The sequence below is a fragment of the Cornus florida genome, unplaced genomic scaffold, assembly GCF_030987335.1.
Source record: "Cornus florida cultivar Cherokee Brave unplaced genomic scaffold, ASM3098733v1 CherokeeBrave_3.0.0_Hap2_Chr09, whole genome shotgun sequence".
NCBI classification, from domain to species: Eukaryota; Viridiplantae; Streptophyta; class Magnoliopsida; order Cornales; family Cornaceae; genus Cornus; species Cornus florida.
Genome location: NW_026775579.1, coordinates 96,452,870 through 96,471,457, shown reverse-complemented (window position 1 = coordinate 96,471,457; position 18,588 = coordinate 96,452,870). Strand labels below are relative to the sequence as shown.

The 18,588-nt window shown below is 35.3% G+C and overlaps 1 protein-coding gene across 2 annotated transcripts; it reads right to left on the bottom strand.

The window, feature by feature from the left end:
- Window positions 1–1,657: 1,657 nt before the first annotated feature.
- On the bottom strand, window positions 1,658–18,588 carry LOC132275445 (electron transfer flavoprotein-ubiquinone oxidoreductase, mitochondrial). Of its 2 annotated transcripts, none has more exons than XM_059776942.1 (18): window positions 17,961–18,588; window positions 16,243–16,319; window positions 13,817–13,923; window positions 13,076–13,157; window positions 12,884–12,992; window positions 12,083–12,129; window positions 11,888–11,962; window positions 8,618–8,734; window positions 8,394–8,462; window positions 7,141–7,233; window positions 6,711–6,813; window positions 5,608–5,732; window positions 5,099–5,148; window positions 4,920–4,986; window positions 4,038–4,132; window positions 3,328–3,456; window positions 3,170–3,236; window positions 1,658–1,864 (listed from the first exon to the last, which is right to left on the bottom strand). In XM_059776942.1, exons 1-18 carry the CDS (start codon window positions 18,505–18,507, stop codon window positions 1,781–1,783), a joined length of 2,043 nt encoding a protein of 680 aa, XP_059632925.1. In that variant the 5' UTR covers window positions 18,508–18,588; the 3' UTR covers window positions 1,658–1,780. The 2 variants fall into 2 exon arrangements, with proteins under 2 accessions (XP_059632925.1, XP_059632926.1); XM_059776943.1 differs by having other exon boundaries at window positions 4,038–4,117.

The window sequence follows — 18,588 nt, the reverse complement described above, 5'->3', positions numbered from 1 at the left end:
CATAGAGGGGATTGGGTGCTAGGCTAAATTTATTTTATCCTTAAAGAGGGAGGGGTCTAAGATTTGAGGTTTTATTTTATCTTTCTGCCAAACAAATATAATTTTACACAAATTTGGACAAAAGGGTCATTTTACATGGCCGGTATTTATAATTATTAATTTATTCAACTGAAGTAAGGGTATTGTCGTCATTTTACACCACACAGGGACCTATTTGTACCAAATTGATAATATAAGAGAATTTTTACCATACAAGGATTGATATGCATTATATCGATAGTTGAGTGGTTTTTTTTGCACTTAACCCTTTATTTAAAGATCTTATAAGATTCATTTTCAACTTTAACTTACCAAGTAGAAATTATAAAAGACAAATCTCAAAAGCAAACGTTATAGAGGACCAATAATTGAATGCATCCAATGTAGGAGACTGACTTTGCCTCAACACTCTTCCTGTTGTTCAATTGCTTAGGCTGATACTCCTGATTTTTTTGCTATAATCTGCTAACATAAAGGTTGAAAATTAAGTGTTGCAGCATGATCTAAGTCCTCCTTTCTCATTTCATCAACTATTCATGATGAATTTCAATTTAATTCATTAGAGAGATTTTAACTGTTTTTTAGCAATGGGCATTAGCGTAGATGAATAATTTGTCATATTAACTAGAATTAATATGCTACCGTTTCAACAATTAATATTGCCTCCTCCTACGTCCTGCCAATTATCTAGTGCTTCTTTTATAATAAAAGATTTGATAATATGCACCAGCTGTACGTTCTAATCCATATCACTAACTATAGTGATTAGTAGTGCAAAATTCATCATGGATGAGAACATTTTTTGGTTCATCAGTATTTTAAGTCTCTTGTGCTAACTTTTAACTACAAACATCAAATATTATTGTTGTTATTAGTAAGAGAATTAATATTTTTTGGTGCTCGAAGAATGGTATTTTTTGTAAACATTAATTCCATGAATATTTCCCAAACTAATTTAGAGAGAATTAATGTAATCCATAGAGGGGATTGGGTGCTAGGCTAAATTTATTTTATCCTTAAAGGGGCAGAGGGTGCCAGCAGGCCATATTTACTCCACAAACTCACATCTATTGCAAAATTTCTACTTCTACTACCTTATGTGTTGCCTATTGTTTCTTGAACTTGATCTATTCTTTTCAACTTGCGATCTCTGGACGACGGCAAAGATAGCACTCAGATGTGAGACCTCTCCGGCTGGGAAGAGGGAGGCGTGAATGAGATGGTCGAGGCCGTAAACTCAGCAAAAGAATGAGAAACGTAAAGCATAATAGTACATGGGTCTATGAATGTTTTCTGAAAGATGAACTCATTTCTGATAGATAAAAGAATATGAAGGGCACCAACCCATGCAAAAGGCAGACTTTTGATAATTCGGCCGGGCCAGTCAAGAGAAGTTTAAAAGCCATTTTAGGAAAAGGGACCGACGACAATGGATCAATTCGAAGCAACCAAACCATACAAGGTAGTCCTAGATAGAAATGCAAGATGATGATGTTATGTATCAATTCTATTTTGCCAGTGACTTGGAGAGCAAAGAGGGGAGCCTGAGTAAGAGTCACCCGAGGACCATCATGTTCTCTTTAGTTATGCTATTCCACTTTGGATGTGATCTGATGGATACTGACAAAAAAATTGCAATTTTATTGAATTCAGAAAACTGCACAACAGGTACTATTTATTTCATCGAAGATGGCAAGAGTTGAAGATAATTTTGCATGATCCATGAGCCAAGGCTGTTTATCTACATGATTGAGTAGCCCGGGCCACCACCACCTTCTGGAACAGTCCACTCAATGTTCTGCTTTGGATCTTTGATATCACAAGCCTGGAAAAACACAAAATGCAAAGTTAGGGATAACTACTCCCTAAAGATGTACATGTTTAGACAAGTATCAGAAAACATAAACGCCGAGGATAAAACTAGTGAAGTTTATTGAGCAAGGTGCGGCTGAAATGAGTTCCTCACAAGAGACTGATCTCCACACACAGACTTCAAAAGTTTTTACAGCTTTAAATACTCTCTCGTTACATTTAAGATTAAACTCGTTCCTGGAAGCTTGAAAATCTTTGTATAATTAAACCCTTTTTCTTTCATTCATTTGTTTGTTTGACAAGTACAACAGAATCACGTGTCCCTGCGCGAAGAAAATTATTATATTATTATCGAATTCTTGAACTCTCTCCAATCTCTGGTTTCGTCCTCTAATGGTAGATTAATCAGTAATTTCCTTTTTTCTCCTGCAATATTCTGATCTAGTGGCTAGATACAAAACCAGATAACCCTCACCCAGCCTATAGACCCCCAGCCTCTGAGAAGGCAGGGACGGTCAGGTCTGTGGTACAGCTACCTAGAGACTATTTGTTAACGGGTAGGTACCATTGACAATTAGCAGTCATTTACCATAAAATGTTGGCTTAGTTAACAATTTTTGGTGTCCTCGTACATATTATATATAGCAGAAAATGTGAGTTGTGATGGAAACAGGATCTAAAGATATCTTAAATAATCTATATTTCATGTGCAAACCACATAAAATCGAATGTATCCCAGATGTGTGTCTGATTGAAATAGCTGTTATATTCTTCTTAAAACTGAAGCACTCAGTCTTCACACATACAGATGCGTTGGACAGTGATGCGTGTCGAGTGGGTAAAGACACCTTTTACATTACACATCCATTGTTTCCAATAAGGGATTCAGGTCAACCTTTTACATTCCACATCCATTGTTTCCAATAAGGGATTCAGGTCAATAGCATTATAATTATTATGGCAGAAATCTTACAGCACAGTTGAATGAAGGCCCATTTTGGGCTGACACTTTTTTCTTAACCCTTACCTATCTAGGCTGATTTTGCATGATGAAGAAACACAGACAAGGTATGTCCGTAATCCATATCTATCTAGAGTCTTCTTGATCAGATAAATTGTTGACTGGTTACCTCATTGTCAACAGAGTAGGGATAGAAAACAGTGTTAAGTGAACTAACTTGTACAATCATATTTTTTCTTCCTTTGCAACTCTACTAAATTTTCTACCCACATGTAGATTCATGCCCATGTATATATATGATCAGCATAATTTTTTTACAGGAAGTCCCAAATACATTCCAGATACGTTGAATATTACCTTGCAGTGCAGGCAATTTTGAGCATTGATCTGCAGCTTCAGTTGACCCTTTTCATCAGGAACGTACCTACGTTTTTAAGAGATCATAAAGGACAAGTCAGAGATAAATCATTTACCAAACATTATTGAATAAAAAGTCCCCGCGAAAAGCACATTACTCATATACACGTGCAGGGCAATATCGTGATTCAGGTCCAGCATATTTCGGCATGTTTATAATTTCAGGAATCTTGGGGTCCCTCAAGCGAAGATGAGCTGGTTGATCATGATCGTGATTTGTGTTGCTCCTGAAGAGAATATGAAAGCAAATATGACAGTAATAGCTAATGGTAAAGAACAAGAACCATAACATGCAATTTTTCCGTGTCAACTTGATATTTCTCATTTCACTGCCGCTTAATTTCTCTAATCAGGTTTTAGATAATGGGCTACATGGGCGATGAGATCATTATGGACATCAACACCTTATCTCAACTATATTCAGGATTGGCCGCATCAGTCCTCTTACTTATCAAAAAAAAAAAAAAAGATATCTTGCAGTTACACTGATAATTACCACACAATGATGATTCTAAACTCATTAGAACTCCCAAATATAGTTAGCCAACATTGATCTCGCTCTACCATTTCTAGTTTCAAATGCTGACTTTGTTCATGTAGGCACACAAACTTCTTCCTTGATAACTGAATCACTCTTAGAACAATGACAGAATTTTATAGGTATCGACTTTTAGTAGCAATGCTCTTCTCATTTTAACTATTAGCCTAGCCCAACATTTCTACTTCTCAATCTCAACTAACACCTTTAATATTAAACCCAAAGTTTCATGAAATGGTGAATGTTGAAAAAAAAAAAAAGTTCATTAACCTGTACAAAGAGGTTGGCACATCAAAAGACACAATCCCATCTGGCTTTGGGTAATGAATTGGTGAGCATAATTGTGCTTCCTGCAAATGTAAGAGCTGTTAAGAGAAATTATTTGTTGTTCAAATATATTCCATTAATGTCAACTCGTCGATTCAATTAACTATATCAGTGGGTTACATCTTGCATTATAAATGTGGTAAAAACATGCTGATGCAGCTGTTTTGGTAATTCAAAGAAACCGCCAAATTTTGACAGCTAAATGACAAAAAGCACTAATATGGATAAACCTTCCTTACAATGAGTGTCTGGGATATATTTTGAATTTTATGCCAGTTCTAAAATGTTGCAGATTGGCTGCAAAATCCAGAGTTTGATTTAGTGGTAATAGGAATTGAACATGGAGCAAAGTAAGTGTCCGCTCCATGGGCATGGGAACAAAATAGGTCACACAGATTAAGTTGCAGACAACTTTTTCTCACCTGGAACATGTGACCAGTGTTATCATTGAACTATTTGCAAATGTCCAAATATCATATATCGAAATGATGCTTGTTCCTAAAATTCCCGAAATATTCTAAAATAGCTCCACAATGAAAGCTTATGATTTTTACGATTCTTTTCCCAATAACAGAATGCTCTATTCCCCACCCAAATAAATACCTTAATTATATTTTCACAAATTAATCACAAAAATTTGTAAAAGCCTGTTAATATACAAACACACTCATTTCAGTGTTTCTTCCCACGTTTTAAACTTTCTAATTTCCCAACAAACTCCAAAAAGTGAATTATCCCCTGGTGCTGAATACAATCAAGTTCCTACCTAACTTTCTCACTATGTATTCAAATCCATTCATGGTTTCTTGACCAGAAACTTCTCACCTTTGTCATTTCGTGATCAGGTTTTTCATGCTTCAGCGTTAAGGGGGATCTTCCTTTCAGAATGTAGCTAAAGAGTAAAATTTAGTAGTCAGTGCTATTCCATCAGAGACAGAAAAGAAAGGACAATCATCATGCAGTTGAAAAGTGAGGTGTTAATTCTGCAGAAGGGAAGATCTTACTGTTCTAAAGCACTTAAAGCCAAACCAGGAATAAGCCCATACTTGAACGCCTGCAAGAATGAGATAACTAAAGGATGAAACTATAAGTTACAAATAATAGATGTGCCACAATGTTCTCAACTAAAGTAACTCTGTATTTAACTGTATCTGCCACCCAATCAACAGATTTTCTTCTCTCTCTCTGAACATCTGACTTATCCATCCATCCATCCAATTAATTATGAAAGCAAATTACTGGATTCTATTACTCTAGACTGCCAGGCAGATTAGCCATAATTACAATGTGGAACGATAGTTACCGCCTTACCGGACAATGCATAAGTGTTAATTGATATGGGCAGTCAAAAAATATAAGCCATTCAAGGGGTGGCTGATTAAGAAAATGACCTATCATCAATTAGCGACTCATGGAAGAACTATAAGAGTATAGGAAGCCATAGAAAACCTCTAGATAGGAAATAAAAAAATATGATTTACAGAATTAAGAAGCAACAAATTGCTATACTTACCGGCCGATAGTTCCGCGCACCGTGAAGTTCTTCCCATATCCATGAATTTTTTAAATTGTCCCAGTAAGTTTCCATATTTAACTCTTCATGAAGTAAACTGAATGCAGATTCCGCTGCTATCATTCCTGTAATAAAAAGGTACGGTTTCTAGTGCACCATTGCAAGTTATGATCCATGTACAAGACTGTCACAATCTAAGTCATTATTCCAAATGGATGGCCATTTTAGCTTAAATATATGCAGGATCTGATTCCATTGGAAAATTAAAAATCTAAATGACATTTTGTCTGAGTTTCCCAGAACTTCTCCTAATAAATAGTGCAAAGGGGACTAGAAAATTAATGAATTCTAAGTTCCCTAAGACCTAATAATAAACTAAAGCAACAAATGAATTATGGGAAAATGAATTCTGGGAGCATTTTGTTCTGGGAAAATAATATTTTGGAACATCTCTGGAGTTGGAAATGTTTGATAGTGTAATCCCAAATAAAATTCAAGATCAAGCTCTTGAAAAATCTACAGCATCAAACTAAGTTTACTACAGAAAAATATGCTTTTCAGCAGAAATAGTGATAGGTTTTAAGACCTCAGCAGGCAAAGGATAAAGAGCAAGTCGACTCCATTTCCATGTCTAGTAGCAGTTTCTGCTACGTTGAGTGGTTGAATCATACATGATATTAGACTCATACATGAGATGCAAGGAGATGCTATAGATAGCCAGGGACGCTATAAACAGCCAACTCCAGTCCATATGTTCTGCAAATGCAAAAATGCGTTCAATTTCTCCAAGTTAATCGCACACTTTTTAATTGCTTCTGTTTTCTTCTCTCTCTAGTCTCTAAGTTAATGGCCATCATTTGTTGGAACTTTTTTTTTCTTTTTTTTCTTTCACATGCTATATAAGTGGAGAAAACAAATAAGATACATTACAACAGTTGTTACATCTGTAACGAACAGTTATCTGGCCTATAATTTTCTGAATTCTAATACCATAAGTTTTGCATCCTTATAGTATTTTCTATATCAATTCTACATGCGTTCATTTAAACATATCATTTCGTATAAGTAAATCAAAGATAAATCAACTAGAGAAGGAATAGTACCTGATTTCATGGCAGTATGTGTTCCCTTTATTTTTGGTACATTTAAGAAACCAGCTGCACATCCAATTATTGCTCCTCCCGGGAAAACTGGATATGGAATAGACTGAAACTTAAGTAGCATCATATTTGTATTTTATAGCAAATTTGCTCTAACTCTGGCTAATGAACACCAGAGCCTGTGTCCTAGCATTAGCAGTCTAATAGCTGCCAATGTCACTGACTTAAAAGAGAAGAAACAGCTGGTAAAAGATCTATAAATTGGGTGCTTAGTCACATTATAGATTTGTCTTTAGCTGCATGGAATCTACCAGCAATGACCCATTTCCAATAACAATAAACAGATTTATTTACTTATTTTTATTTTGGTGGGTTGGGGGGGTTGATGTTAACATTTCTATAATTTACTAGAAAAAGAGAATTCCTGATTCACCTGAAAACCGCCTTCATTCAATGCACGAGCGCCATATTGGAGAACAGTTCCGCCTTCAAGAAGAGGTCTGATGGCAGGATGACATTTAAGTTTCTAACAGAAAGGAAACAGTACACAAGAAGAGTAAGATTCACATGCTTGTACTTGGAAGATAAATAACATAAAAGCCACTGGGATGTACACATTCTAGATAAAAATAAAAATAAAAAAGCTAAACAGAGTCTTAGAAAAGTAACAAGTAGCTGTTAGGGAATTATTTTACAAAGCACAGTTCAGCATATAAAAAATAATAATAATAAATAATTTTTTTTTTACAAAAAAGACAATTATAAACAAAATGTTGGGACTTGATATGATGAGAGAGTCTGAATCTAACCTCTTAAACAGAACACTCAACCTCAATGCTCAATGTAATTGAAAATAATATTCAGCTAAAACCCAATAAGGAAAAAAATATATATTTTAGAAACAAATGCAAAGCGGATTAGCGATAAGGACAACCTCCCAATTCTAGTCACAACATCAACTTCAGATACCCACAACAATTATAGCTCTTTCTTCTATACTAAGACATAGATAAGAACAGTATTTTTTCTCAAATCATCTGAGTAATAAAAAGCTCTAGTATTTCAATCCTTCAGGGTCACTCTCGTTATTGAAAGGTACTCCAACAATAATTAAGTCATGAGCTGTACACAAGCTGGTCATTAAGTCATACAATTTAACTTTCTTCATGAAAATAAAGTAGTTCTAGATGGGAGTTAAAAATGAAAAAAATGAGAGATCTAAAGCAACATCCAGATGGAAGCAAAAAAATTAGTGCCAAGGAATCTTTAAACAATCCATCTCAAACACAATGAAAACTAGAGCAGAAAACCAACCAAATGTACAAACGGATCAAACTAAAGATCAATTAGACCTCACTATATCGCATATAATCCATAATTCAGAATTATAATCCTGATTGCACAAGAAATCTCAGTTTATTCTGTGCAGTCTAGAATACCAACATGCATAGCAAATGGTAAAATCTGGTGTGCTTTGAATATATCACATGCATGATAAACAATATGGTTGCTTGATATTTATGGTGTGTTAGTAGTTTAATGTGCTTAAATTGTGTTAATTATGGTTATAATTTAAAAGTTAGTTTAATCTGGTAATTAACGAGTTAGGTCTAGATCATGGACCTTGCATAAATCTATTCAGAGACTACAATTACAGTCCAATAGTTTTCTCAATTCTAACTTTACCTGGAATTCCTCATAAGGGTTCAAGAAAGGGTTGTGATAATTCAAAGCAACCACAAGCCCAACAGAAACCTGCATATGAAACCAAGGAAACAGTGTAGATGCTATCAAAATTAGAGTTTTGGAAAAGAAAAAAAAAAGTTACATGCTTGTGATGAGAAAAGAATGCCAGTGTTACTGCTTTAGCAATTGTAGAAAGCAGTAAAGTGAGGGGAAAAAATCTGTACCTGTCTATCTTTCATATGGTACAGAAAGGATCCGCCATAGGTTTGGTGATCCAAAGGCCAACCCACTGTGTGAAGTACGGAACCAGGTTTATGCTTGTCCTCGTCAATTTCCCATACCTGAGCAAGAAACATCACCGGGATCAGGTAAACTATACAAAAATTCTGGTATGCATCCAGTAGTTGTAATCAAGGACATTCTTCCGGTAAGGCCCGAAGATGTTCCTTCCCATTTAGCCAACAAGATTTTTATCACAGCCAACTACTAGTGAAAGCTACATATCTTGAAGGAACAACAATTAGAAATAAAGATTCTACTTCTTCCACTTCTTTCTCAGACTATTTTCATAGACTCATTAATTTCGTAAGGAAGTGCTAAGGATGTAGTTTGCAGGGCTAGATGGAGAAAATATGCTTCAATCTGTGTCAATTAAGTTTCTCACCTTGAAACAGTTGAAAAAACTTCTACAAGCCCCAAAGTTCTCAAAAGAAAATAGTAGCCAAGGGCAATTTCACTAGATATCAATAGTTCCCTCCCAACACTATTGCGGCTTCTTTATGCAAGAAAATAGGACCTTGCAACCTAGAATACCTAATCCGTGGTGGGTGCATATTACAATAAAAAATGCAATCTTAAGAGCACAATATGAACCAACAGGCCAGTGGCCTAGCGGTATTAGGCCCCAACTTTCCAAAGGGAGGTCACGGGTTCAAGCCTCAGTGGAGGCATGTGTGTGTGAGTACCAACTAAGAAAAAAAAAAAAAATGAGAGCACAATATGTCTAGTTCCATGGATCTGATATAGTCTAATAGAGATTTGACTTTTTTAATCATGATTTGATCACTACATACCACTCTAGCATTACTAGCATGTTTTATATTTCATGCCATATATGGCACGTGCCAAGATGGTGTGTTCTAATTTACAGGCCTTTTTTCGAAGCCAAACTTTGCCCCCAATGAACTTGCTTAAAAACTCATTTTGTCAGCAAAGGAACTTGAAACTGTGCATGAACTTTATATTCCACAGCCCAAAGAGTTATACAACATTTAATGCTCTTATGATGCAAAGATTAATGTATGTGTTTTTCCGCAAGTGTATGTATTGCCGGACACCCAGGTCCTAGAATGTTTTAAAATTGCTCTCTTACTTCCAGTCTCACTATCTTTTCACTTAATTAAATAAAGTTCCAAAAATGAATTCGTAAAACAAATTTAAAACTTTTAGGCATGGTTGTTAACATCCAAATCAAGATCTTATGATCCCCTACAATTTTACGATCCAAAAGTGTTGAATCAATCCCGATCCTACAAAAAGTCCCATGAGGGTAGAATCCTTATGGAATGCTACTTTTTCCACCCTTTTGATTCCTGTAAGAGCACAGAAATCGTAAATTCCCAATTTAACTCCTGGTTCTACCAATCCCATCATACAGCCATAAAATGCTACTTTTTTTTTCTCCCCTTTTTGATAAGTTAGAATCCAAGATCATATAAGAACTTACAAAACAAAGGTGAAGACCAACTTGAGTGTCCTAAATTTAATAACTATGTCAAAATTTTCTTCCATTTTAACTCTACAACGATTCTTCAAGTCTAAAATTAGTCAATAGTCAACTATTTAAACAACTTTTTAGGCAATTTGATTCCTCATTTTTTAGTAAGTATGAGTTTCACATTGTTTCCTTTCCTTTTAATTTATTTTTCATTTTTTCTTTTGGTTGGTTATTTTGTTATGATATGTAACAAAGGAGGACAAACTTTTGCTTTAATAACAATACTTAGACTCATTTAGTTCAATCTCCACCTCTTTCTCTCTAAAGATTAATAAATATGCTTAAAACAAATCAATCTTATAGTAACCTTATATTATCCTTGAAAGAGTAGCTCAAGATTTTAAAACTAAAACATATTTATATGTAAGTTAAAGGTTTTCACATAATATATGATCACAAAATGATGATGATTCATTTTTTTTTTTCATTTTACGTTTTAAATCTAATATTGTGAAGTGCTATCATAGATTGGTTAATTAAACATTTTTTATACTAATAATTTGTTGATCAGCGTGGGGATAATATGCTCCAAAATAATTAGGGAGAGTATTTGGAGGTTTATGAGTTTCGAGAATTCTTCTATTTTTTTATTGGTTTTTAAGGTTGTTTCATGTATACTCTTTAAGAATTAGTTAATGCACAAATATTGCTAGGCTTCATCATTTTGTGGCTTTTTTGGTCTCGTTTTGTAGAGCTATTCTCGAACCAATCCTATGATTTGAACCCAAGGACCCCAAACCGATCCAACATAGAATCTTCATTTTAATAATGTTGCTTTTAGGAAATGGGTATATGGGGGTAAAACTAGAATTTCCTATTTATTTGTTATGGAAATTGACCATAGATTAATTTTCCCTTTTGTTTTGGAATAGTGAATACCCCCATAATTCTGAACTTCATGTTACTCCTCCCAAACAGATAACTCAACTACCCTTAATAAGCCCACTTAAATATATTTGGTATTACACTTAATTCAACTGTGCTATGGCAACTGCTGCTACTATCCCCTCTGTGTAAACTACCCTCTGAACACCAAGGGTCAGTTTCGTTTGAGAGAAATGGAAAGATAGGGAAAAAAAAAGGAAATGGGAGGAAACATTATCTTGTGTTTGTCATAAATTATGGAGGGAAAAGGAGGGGTTCACTAACCCCTCCAACAGTGATTTTGTTATCCTTCCAAAAGTGGGAGAATGGAAGGACAGGATCTGGCTAATGGAACTTCTATAATACTGATTTTACCTTTAAATTTATGAAGGTCGGAAACCAAGTATTATTGAGTCCTTTAAATGTAAAAGGGTGTAGTAGTAAATTTAATCAAATAATTTCCTTTCTTTCTCCCCACAAACATTATTAGGTTTTAAAACTATCCCTTTTTTTTTTTTTCCTTTCTTCATTAATCGACCAAACACAATGAGAAGTTAAAACTACCCTCTCCTTTTTCTGTTCCCTTCTCTCATAATGAAGATTCTCCTTTCTTTCTTGTTTTCCCACATGCTATACCAAACACAGACTAAAGCTACGGTACTGTCAGCAATAACCACTTAAATAATGCTGCTTCAAAATGAATGCTCCTCCATCATATAAATAGCAATTAAATATAATCAATTTTAATTGTATAAAGTAACAAGAAACAGGATAACTAAGTGATCAATTGGAAAAGGCAAAATACATGAATTTTGAGAAAGGTACTTAGTTTGGCAGAAGATTAATAGATTACCTCTTTAATTCCTAAAGCATAAGTTTGATGTTGCCCCTGCCCCTTCTCTCTCAACTTGTAATTTCTTATTATTTTCTGTACATGAAAATATTAAGGAAATCCCAATTAGTTAATAAGTTTAGAACTGAAATCGGCCAGCAAAACTTAGAAACTCTGGCTAATATCAAAGCAATTAGGGTCAATTTTTTTGCAAACCTCTGATAATGACCCTCGGCATCCTTCAGCAAGAAGTGTAACACGCCCTGCATACCAATCTCAGGTTTATCGTTATGAAGGAGCTAATCTACTTATAAATAAAAATTGCAATCAGCACAACATTTTTTGTAACAGAGCCAGTTCTATACAAAAAAGTGTATTATCGAGTTTATGTCCTGCCAACACGGGTCTTGCCTATGCAGGTTGATGGGTGGGGAAGACTAGAGATGAGCTAACCATTGACATTATCTTGCACGAAGTGTCTGGCTGGCTGCCCCCAGACTCATGCCTTTTCAGTCTAAGTCTTATCATTACAACAAAAAATGACCCTAGCCAGTTATATACATCCTAATGGTTTTTCTTTTCTTGTTTTTTACGCATTCGTATGGTGTAAACTTTTGCATTTCAGCAAGCTATACGCGCTTTTATGCATATGGATGGACATAGATACGTGGATCTAGCCACAAGCAAGACTTGACCCAGCATGTATTGGGAAAAAAAAAAAAAAAATCACACCCAACAAAACAATAGCTTTGCTGGGTATGTTATTAAATATTATTCTCTGGATTCTTATCATGAACTGAGAGACTGACTAACTAAATGCCCATGTAGCACAAAAGGGAATGGCTGTAAAGAATAAAGTTCGAATTTACATGTATCATGTATCCAAATAAGAGAGAGAATATAATTTACTATGGGCTATATGGTACACAGGTGGGCCAACATCTGTAACATGTATGCCCTATCATCAAAATCTTTTTATGCATATAAAAAGGACAAGTAAAAGAGTAATAAACATGCCTTTCAATTCTACACCACGCTGAAAATTGTCTTTACTAGAACCATCTTTGGCAATTCCCATATCATTAGTTGCAATGCCGATAACCTTGTTATTTGCATCATATAAAACCTGACAAATTATATAATATATCAATGCACAAAATTCAAAATTTTCACGCACTAAAAAATCGTGTCAAGCAAACATAGAAATACCTCACTAGCAGCAAAGCCTGGGTATATTTCAACCCCTAATTCTTCAGCTTTCACTCCCAACCAACGTACTAGCTGACTCAAACTGCATCACAACATGTATGACCGTAAAATGTCCTAATAATAGGCACCACTAGAATCCGAAAGATAAATGCAGTAGTCAAGTGCTCATATATATAAGATTTATGAAGTCTCAACCTGAAAGCCCCACAGAAAATATAAATTTATATTTATGAAACAAAAGTAAACAGAATATTCAAATTTGACAGAGGCATACAACAGCAAAAAAATCTTTACCAATATACCAGCAAAGGAACATTAATGGGGTCCATCAAACAAAAAAGAACGGAACCCTATTTTTAAATGTATGAGTGACATCAGCAACTCAAACATAATTGACTCGGCCTTCTTTGGTGGCACACGAATCATAATTGTTCAGAAAGGAAAAGGGAAAAAAAAAAACTAAGAGAAGATGAATGTGAGTATATATAACAGGAGCATAACAGAATGAACAGAGATTTCCAGGTAATTGTGTTGAACTTTAATCATAATTAGGTAGCAACATAGTGCAGTAACTGTAAAAGCTAAAGGTTCCATGGTATAAAAAAACAAAGCAGAATGAATCCACAAGAAATGTGATTCACTAAATTTTTTGCCAGGTGAAATAAATATCTAGAATCGTGGATATGAACATACTCTTCTAGGTTCTTGCTTCAGTTTGAAGTCATGACATTATATAATTACCTTATAACGTAGTTTCCTTTGTTATCAAAAGGACAAGGAAGGGGAAATGCACGATCCTTGGTGAGTAAGCAAAACTTATCAGAAGAAACAGGAACATTGATTGGTGCCTGCAAATAATGTAGGCAGAACATTTGTGAAATGACGTCTTTTCAATGCACAAGCCATTCCGAAATCCAAAGTCAATAACATGTCATGCAATTTTTTGGCTTAAATTGTAAGATTTGCATATGCAAAAATCTAGTTTGCAACAACATAAGATAGCAAAAATATGCCTTAGAACTTTCAGTAAGAAGATGTTAGGAAAGGATCGACCGACACTAAGCCTGTGATAATGTAGATTTGAATTTTCTAGATTATGTTACCTCTGTGATAGGCTTTACGTCGCATTGGAGGTCATGGATCAAGAAATGCCACGATCACTTTAGGTAGCATTGGAGGTCATGGGTCAAGAAATGCCTCAATCCAATAATGTATGTCACGGTTATTAATTGAGAACCTAAAGATTGGTTTAATACTTCAAAAACATTGAGACAGTGCCTTCATATGTCACTTTATAGGTGAACATGCTCAATTGACTGCTTTCTGAAGCCAAAATATGCAGGTGTGGTTGAAGATTTTGTGTCAGCAGAGATAGACCAACTCCAATTCGTTTGATAAAATTAACCAACTGATTTTTGGCTAAGAAGAGAACCATCATAGCATCAGCAGCCGCATCCACAATTTGAAACCTCACTCAACACTGATAAGATTTTATTTTTCTTTTACTTCTTCCATATTTAGGCGAGTATAAAGCTCTACTGTTCATACAAATCACAGGGAAAAAAAAAAAAAAAAAAACTACTCTACTTTTCATTATCACACTGGAATTGTCTATAAATATCAACTAAATTTTCATCATAATTTTATGAGAATTAAGAAGTCAACCAAAATGCACGAGTGAATCTCTCCCTCGGGCTGTGTGTGAGTGAGTGAGAGAGATTACCTAAAATCATCGAGGATGAGAAAAGATAGTTTCCTCTTACTACACATATACTTAAACAGATGCATCTCTTGATTTGTCAACCTTTGTATCCGACTACCTCTCAGGAAAAAACCTTAGAATACCACTGCTTTACTATTAATGAAGTGAAAATTCATGCTGGTCTGATTAGAGAATATTAGTCATATGATTGATCCATACATCACCAAACAGTTACAATTTCCACAAATGATAGCCAAATAAGAATAGACTCTTGATATTGGTCAAACTCAAGTGATTGGATAATAGGCTAAAGATATAAAGCATTTTCCCAACTACTTTTTTTTATAAGTATTTTCCCAACTACTTCAAGTTGTTTAAATCTATGTTACCCGGACTCGGGTACATGTGGCAGGTGCAGGTGTGCATCCAGGCATCAGAGATGTCAAATCCCCAAATGGACACATGGACACTGCTAAATATTTTTATTATCTATTAAATAAACACTGCTAAATATTATATAGAGTAAAATAATTTCCTTATGTTACATAGTGTTTAATATAGGTATTTCACTCGTTTTGAAGCAATAATATAATAAAATTGATCCAGCTATGTTTTTTAGGTGCATGTACAACCAAAAGTATCAGACACGTATTCCATACCCATGACCGAGTAAAGTGTGCCCGACAAGGGTACTTCAACAATACGAGTACTTCAACTACTTTTGAAGAGTCCATGTAACATAGGCTTAAATGAATCCTATTTTTTCCATTCCGCTCTATCTAAGGCGATACCTTGAGTCAAACCACATGAAACCACATGTTATCATATCTTTTCTAACCCTACCGATGCTAATTTTAAATTTCCATTTCACCTAGTACTATCCTCAATGGTTATTTCCACACATAATGTTTATATTGGACCCAACAATAGTTTTGCGCTGGAGGCCAAGCTACCTAACACAGCCCCTCCTTCTTCCTGACTTGGGACCGGCTGTGCAAAGATATATACTCTATGAAATCTCATGTTCAAAGGAATAAGAAAATTAATAAATCAAATGATTTTGAGATATTATGTAATAGCCAATTCCCATTATTTCTGAATTCTACTAAAAGAATAAAACCTCACTGATGGATGGTACATGAACTAATAGAACACAAAACATGTAAAACTGACCTTTCTTAAAGTAAAAACAATCTCAAATGGAAAACCTTCCTATTTCCTAATGAGATACATACTGGAAGTTGCATATTCTTCTGTCAGGACTATTTTATGCAAATAAAAACTTCTCCACCTGTAAAAAATTAAAGGAAAGGATCCTCGTATACCCAAGCTAAAGTTTTTTTTTTTTTTTTCCTAGTCCAAGCTAAAGTACTGTACATCAAGTTTCAACAGGGAACATACGTCTAAATAAGTAGTGATGCAGTGAGTAAACTAGGAGGAAGCACAAAAGCAGGGAAAATTATACCTCTTCCTGTTTCCATTGGGGAAGAAGTTCATCCAGTGCCCGGGGCTCAAAAACATTCCCCGATATGATATGAGCACCTAGAGTAAATGGGAATCAATAATTACAATAAGCAGAAGTTATCACTAAGGTATCCAGTAGTCAAACCCCAAAACTATAGAAATTGATAAAAAAAACATGTTCTGTTCTTTTCATACAAAAACACTAACAAAGTTCATTCAACTGGCAAACATAAAAGATGTTTGCAAAGGCTATTTGTGGTGCCATCTAATCAGGTGTGGTTTCTTGTTTTCAGGAAGGGGCTGTAAACTTGTAATTAACACAAGTAGGAGGTGGATGTACAGGTACAGCTTTAAGAGCTCTTCGCTCAATGCCATCAAAGAGTGAGGAGCCAGATGTACACGCATGGCTGCATCCATATTGAGATCTTTTTTGCATCCTTTTCACTTTTGGTCTTTCCACTTAAAGTTGGGACTAACGAACACATTCAATCTGTAGTATATTTCTTTGTTTCAGTGGCAGTTTTGGACATACTTTTAACAACGGATCACCTAGTTCCAAATAGATGGCCCTTGCAAAAATGGGTGTACTGAGTAGAAAAGATCTGAAATGGTGAACTATCTCCTGATTGACCTTTAGTCTTTTAGTGCTTTGACTTCTACACATCTATCCTTCCGAATTACCCAATAATAATAATAATGAGGAGGAGGAGAAGAAGAAGAAGAAGAAGCAGAAGAAGAAGAAGAAGAAAGACAGAAAGAAAGGAAGAAAAAAAAAAAAGTATTTGTCCCTCCTCCACGGGATGCTAGGAGGAAAATGTGAGACTAGAGGATTTATCGCAGCTTTCCAAGAATTTCAGACAACCAAGTTTTTGGCAAGTATTTGTCCCCTCAATCTATGCTTGTCAGACCAAGACTTTACCATTGCAGCGAACGATGACTTTTTGAGTTGGCTCATAAGAAAAAGAGAGCAGGGGATTGAAAAAAAAAAAAGGGAGAGAAAGTAAAGGCATCAGGTCCAGCAGCAATAAGTAATAAATCCGCATAAAACTAACTTGTTCTGTGGAACTGTACAACTCATTCCAATTCAACATAGACTAAACTTCATTTGAGGCTCATGAAGACATTGGGTTCAGCATTAAAAGACAAAATTCCATGTGAAAATTAGAGGGTTCATGTATAACTCAATTCACTAAAGCAAAGCATAAACAAACCATTTGGGCTTCGAAGCATAAAATTCGTTTCACTATATTTCTCTTTCTAGGTGTATATTTCGTTTCACTATATTTCTCTCACTACATCGAGTGAAGTCCCCTTGTGTAGTCCTAGTAGCACCTACTACATAAACCACATCACTTTGCAATTGTTACTCAAGGCTTAGTCACTTACTTCTGCTCACCTTGTCCCTATTTTCTTTTTCTTTTTTTTATTTTTCTTTTTTAATAGGCAAGCACACTCACACCTGCCCTATGGGGAGGTGGATAAATACCACTCAATCCCAGCTTTGGTGGTTAAATGACTTTCTTCTGCCTTCACTAGAGTTAATCTCTTTCCATTGTCCTCATTCCAAACTAAGCAAAATCCAATACCCAAATTCAATCTCGTATAAATCATCACTTCCTATTAGGATGTAAAACTCCATTTTTCTCCAACAAGAAAACTGAGTGACTACTGAGCTTAAACAAAGCAACCCAAATTACCCAAAGAAGCAAGGAATCATACCAACTTCGGCACCTTTCTCAACAACACAGACTGATAAATCCACATCCTTTTCGCGGCATATCTGCTTCAACCTTATCGCCGCCGATAACCCAGCAGGCCCAGCTCCAACAATCACAACATCATACTGCATAGAATCTCGGTCCGATTCACCACTGAAACTCCTCACACCACCCACCAAATCCCGAGTTCTCCAAAACCCACTTCCACTGCGATTGGAATTTTCTAATTTTTTTGGATTTAGCAAACGTGAAACGGAACGGTTTACTGAGAGTTGGGTACCGGAAAACCTCGGATAACCGCCAGATCTTCTGTGAAAAGCCAAGTACCCATATATGGTTTGGGCTGAATCTGTGAAATTGGCTTCTTTTGGTGGAAACGCAGATGGATTGAAGAGATGTGAAGGGATTGAAGGAGTGATATGCGGGTGCAATGAGGTTGAATTGCAAAAAAGTGTTGAACGGTAATGGTGTATTGAGGAACAGTAGCGAGAAGAAGAAGAGATGGACCTTGATTTAGATTTGGAAGAAACCAAGAGAAACTTGATCATGATTGCCAGTAACTTTGGGGATGAGATGAGTTTGTTGTTTCTGTATTCAGTGAGAGAGAGAAAGAACGAGAGAGTACATAA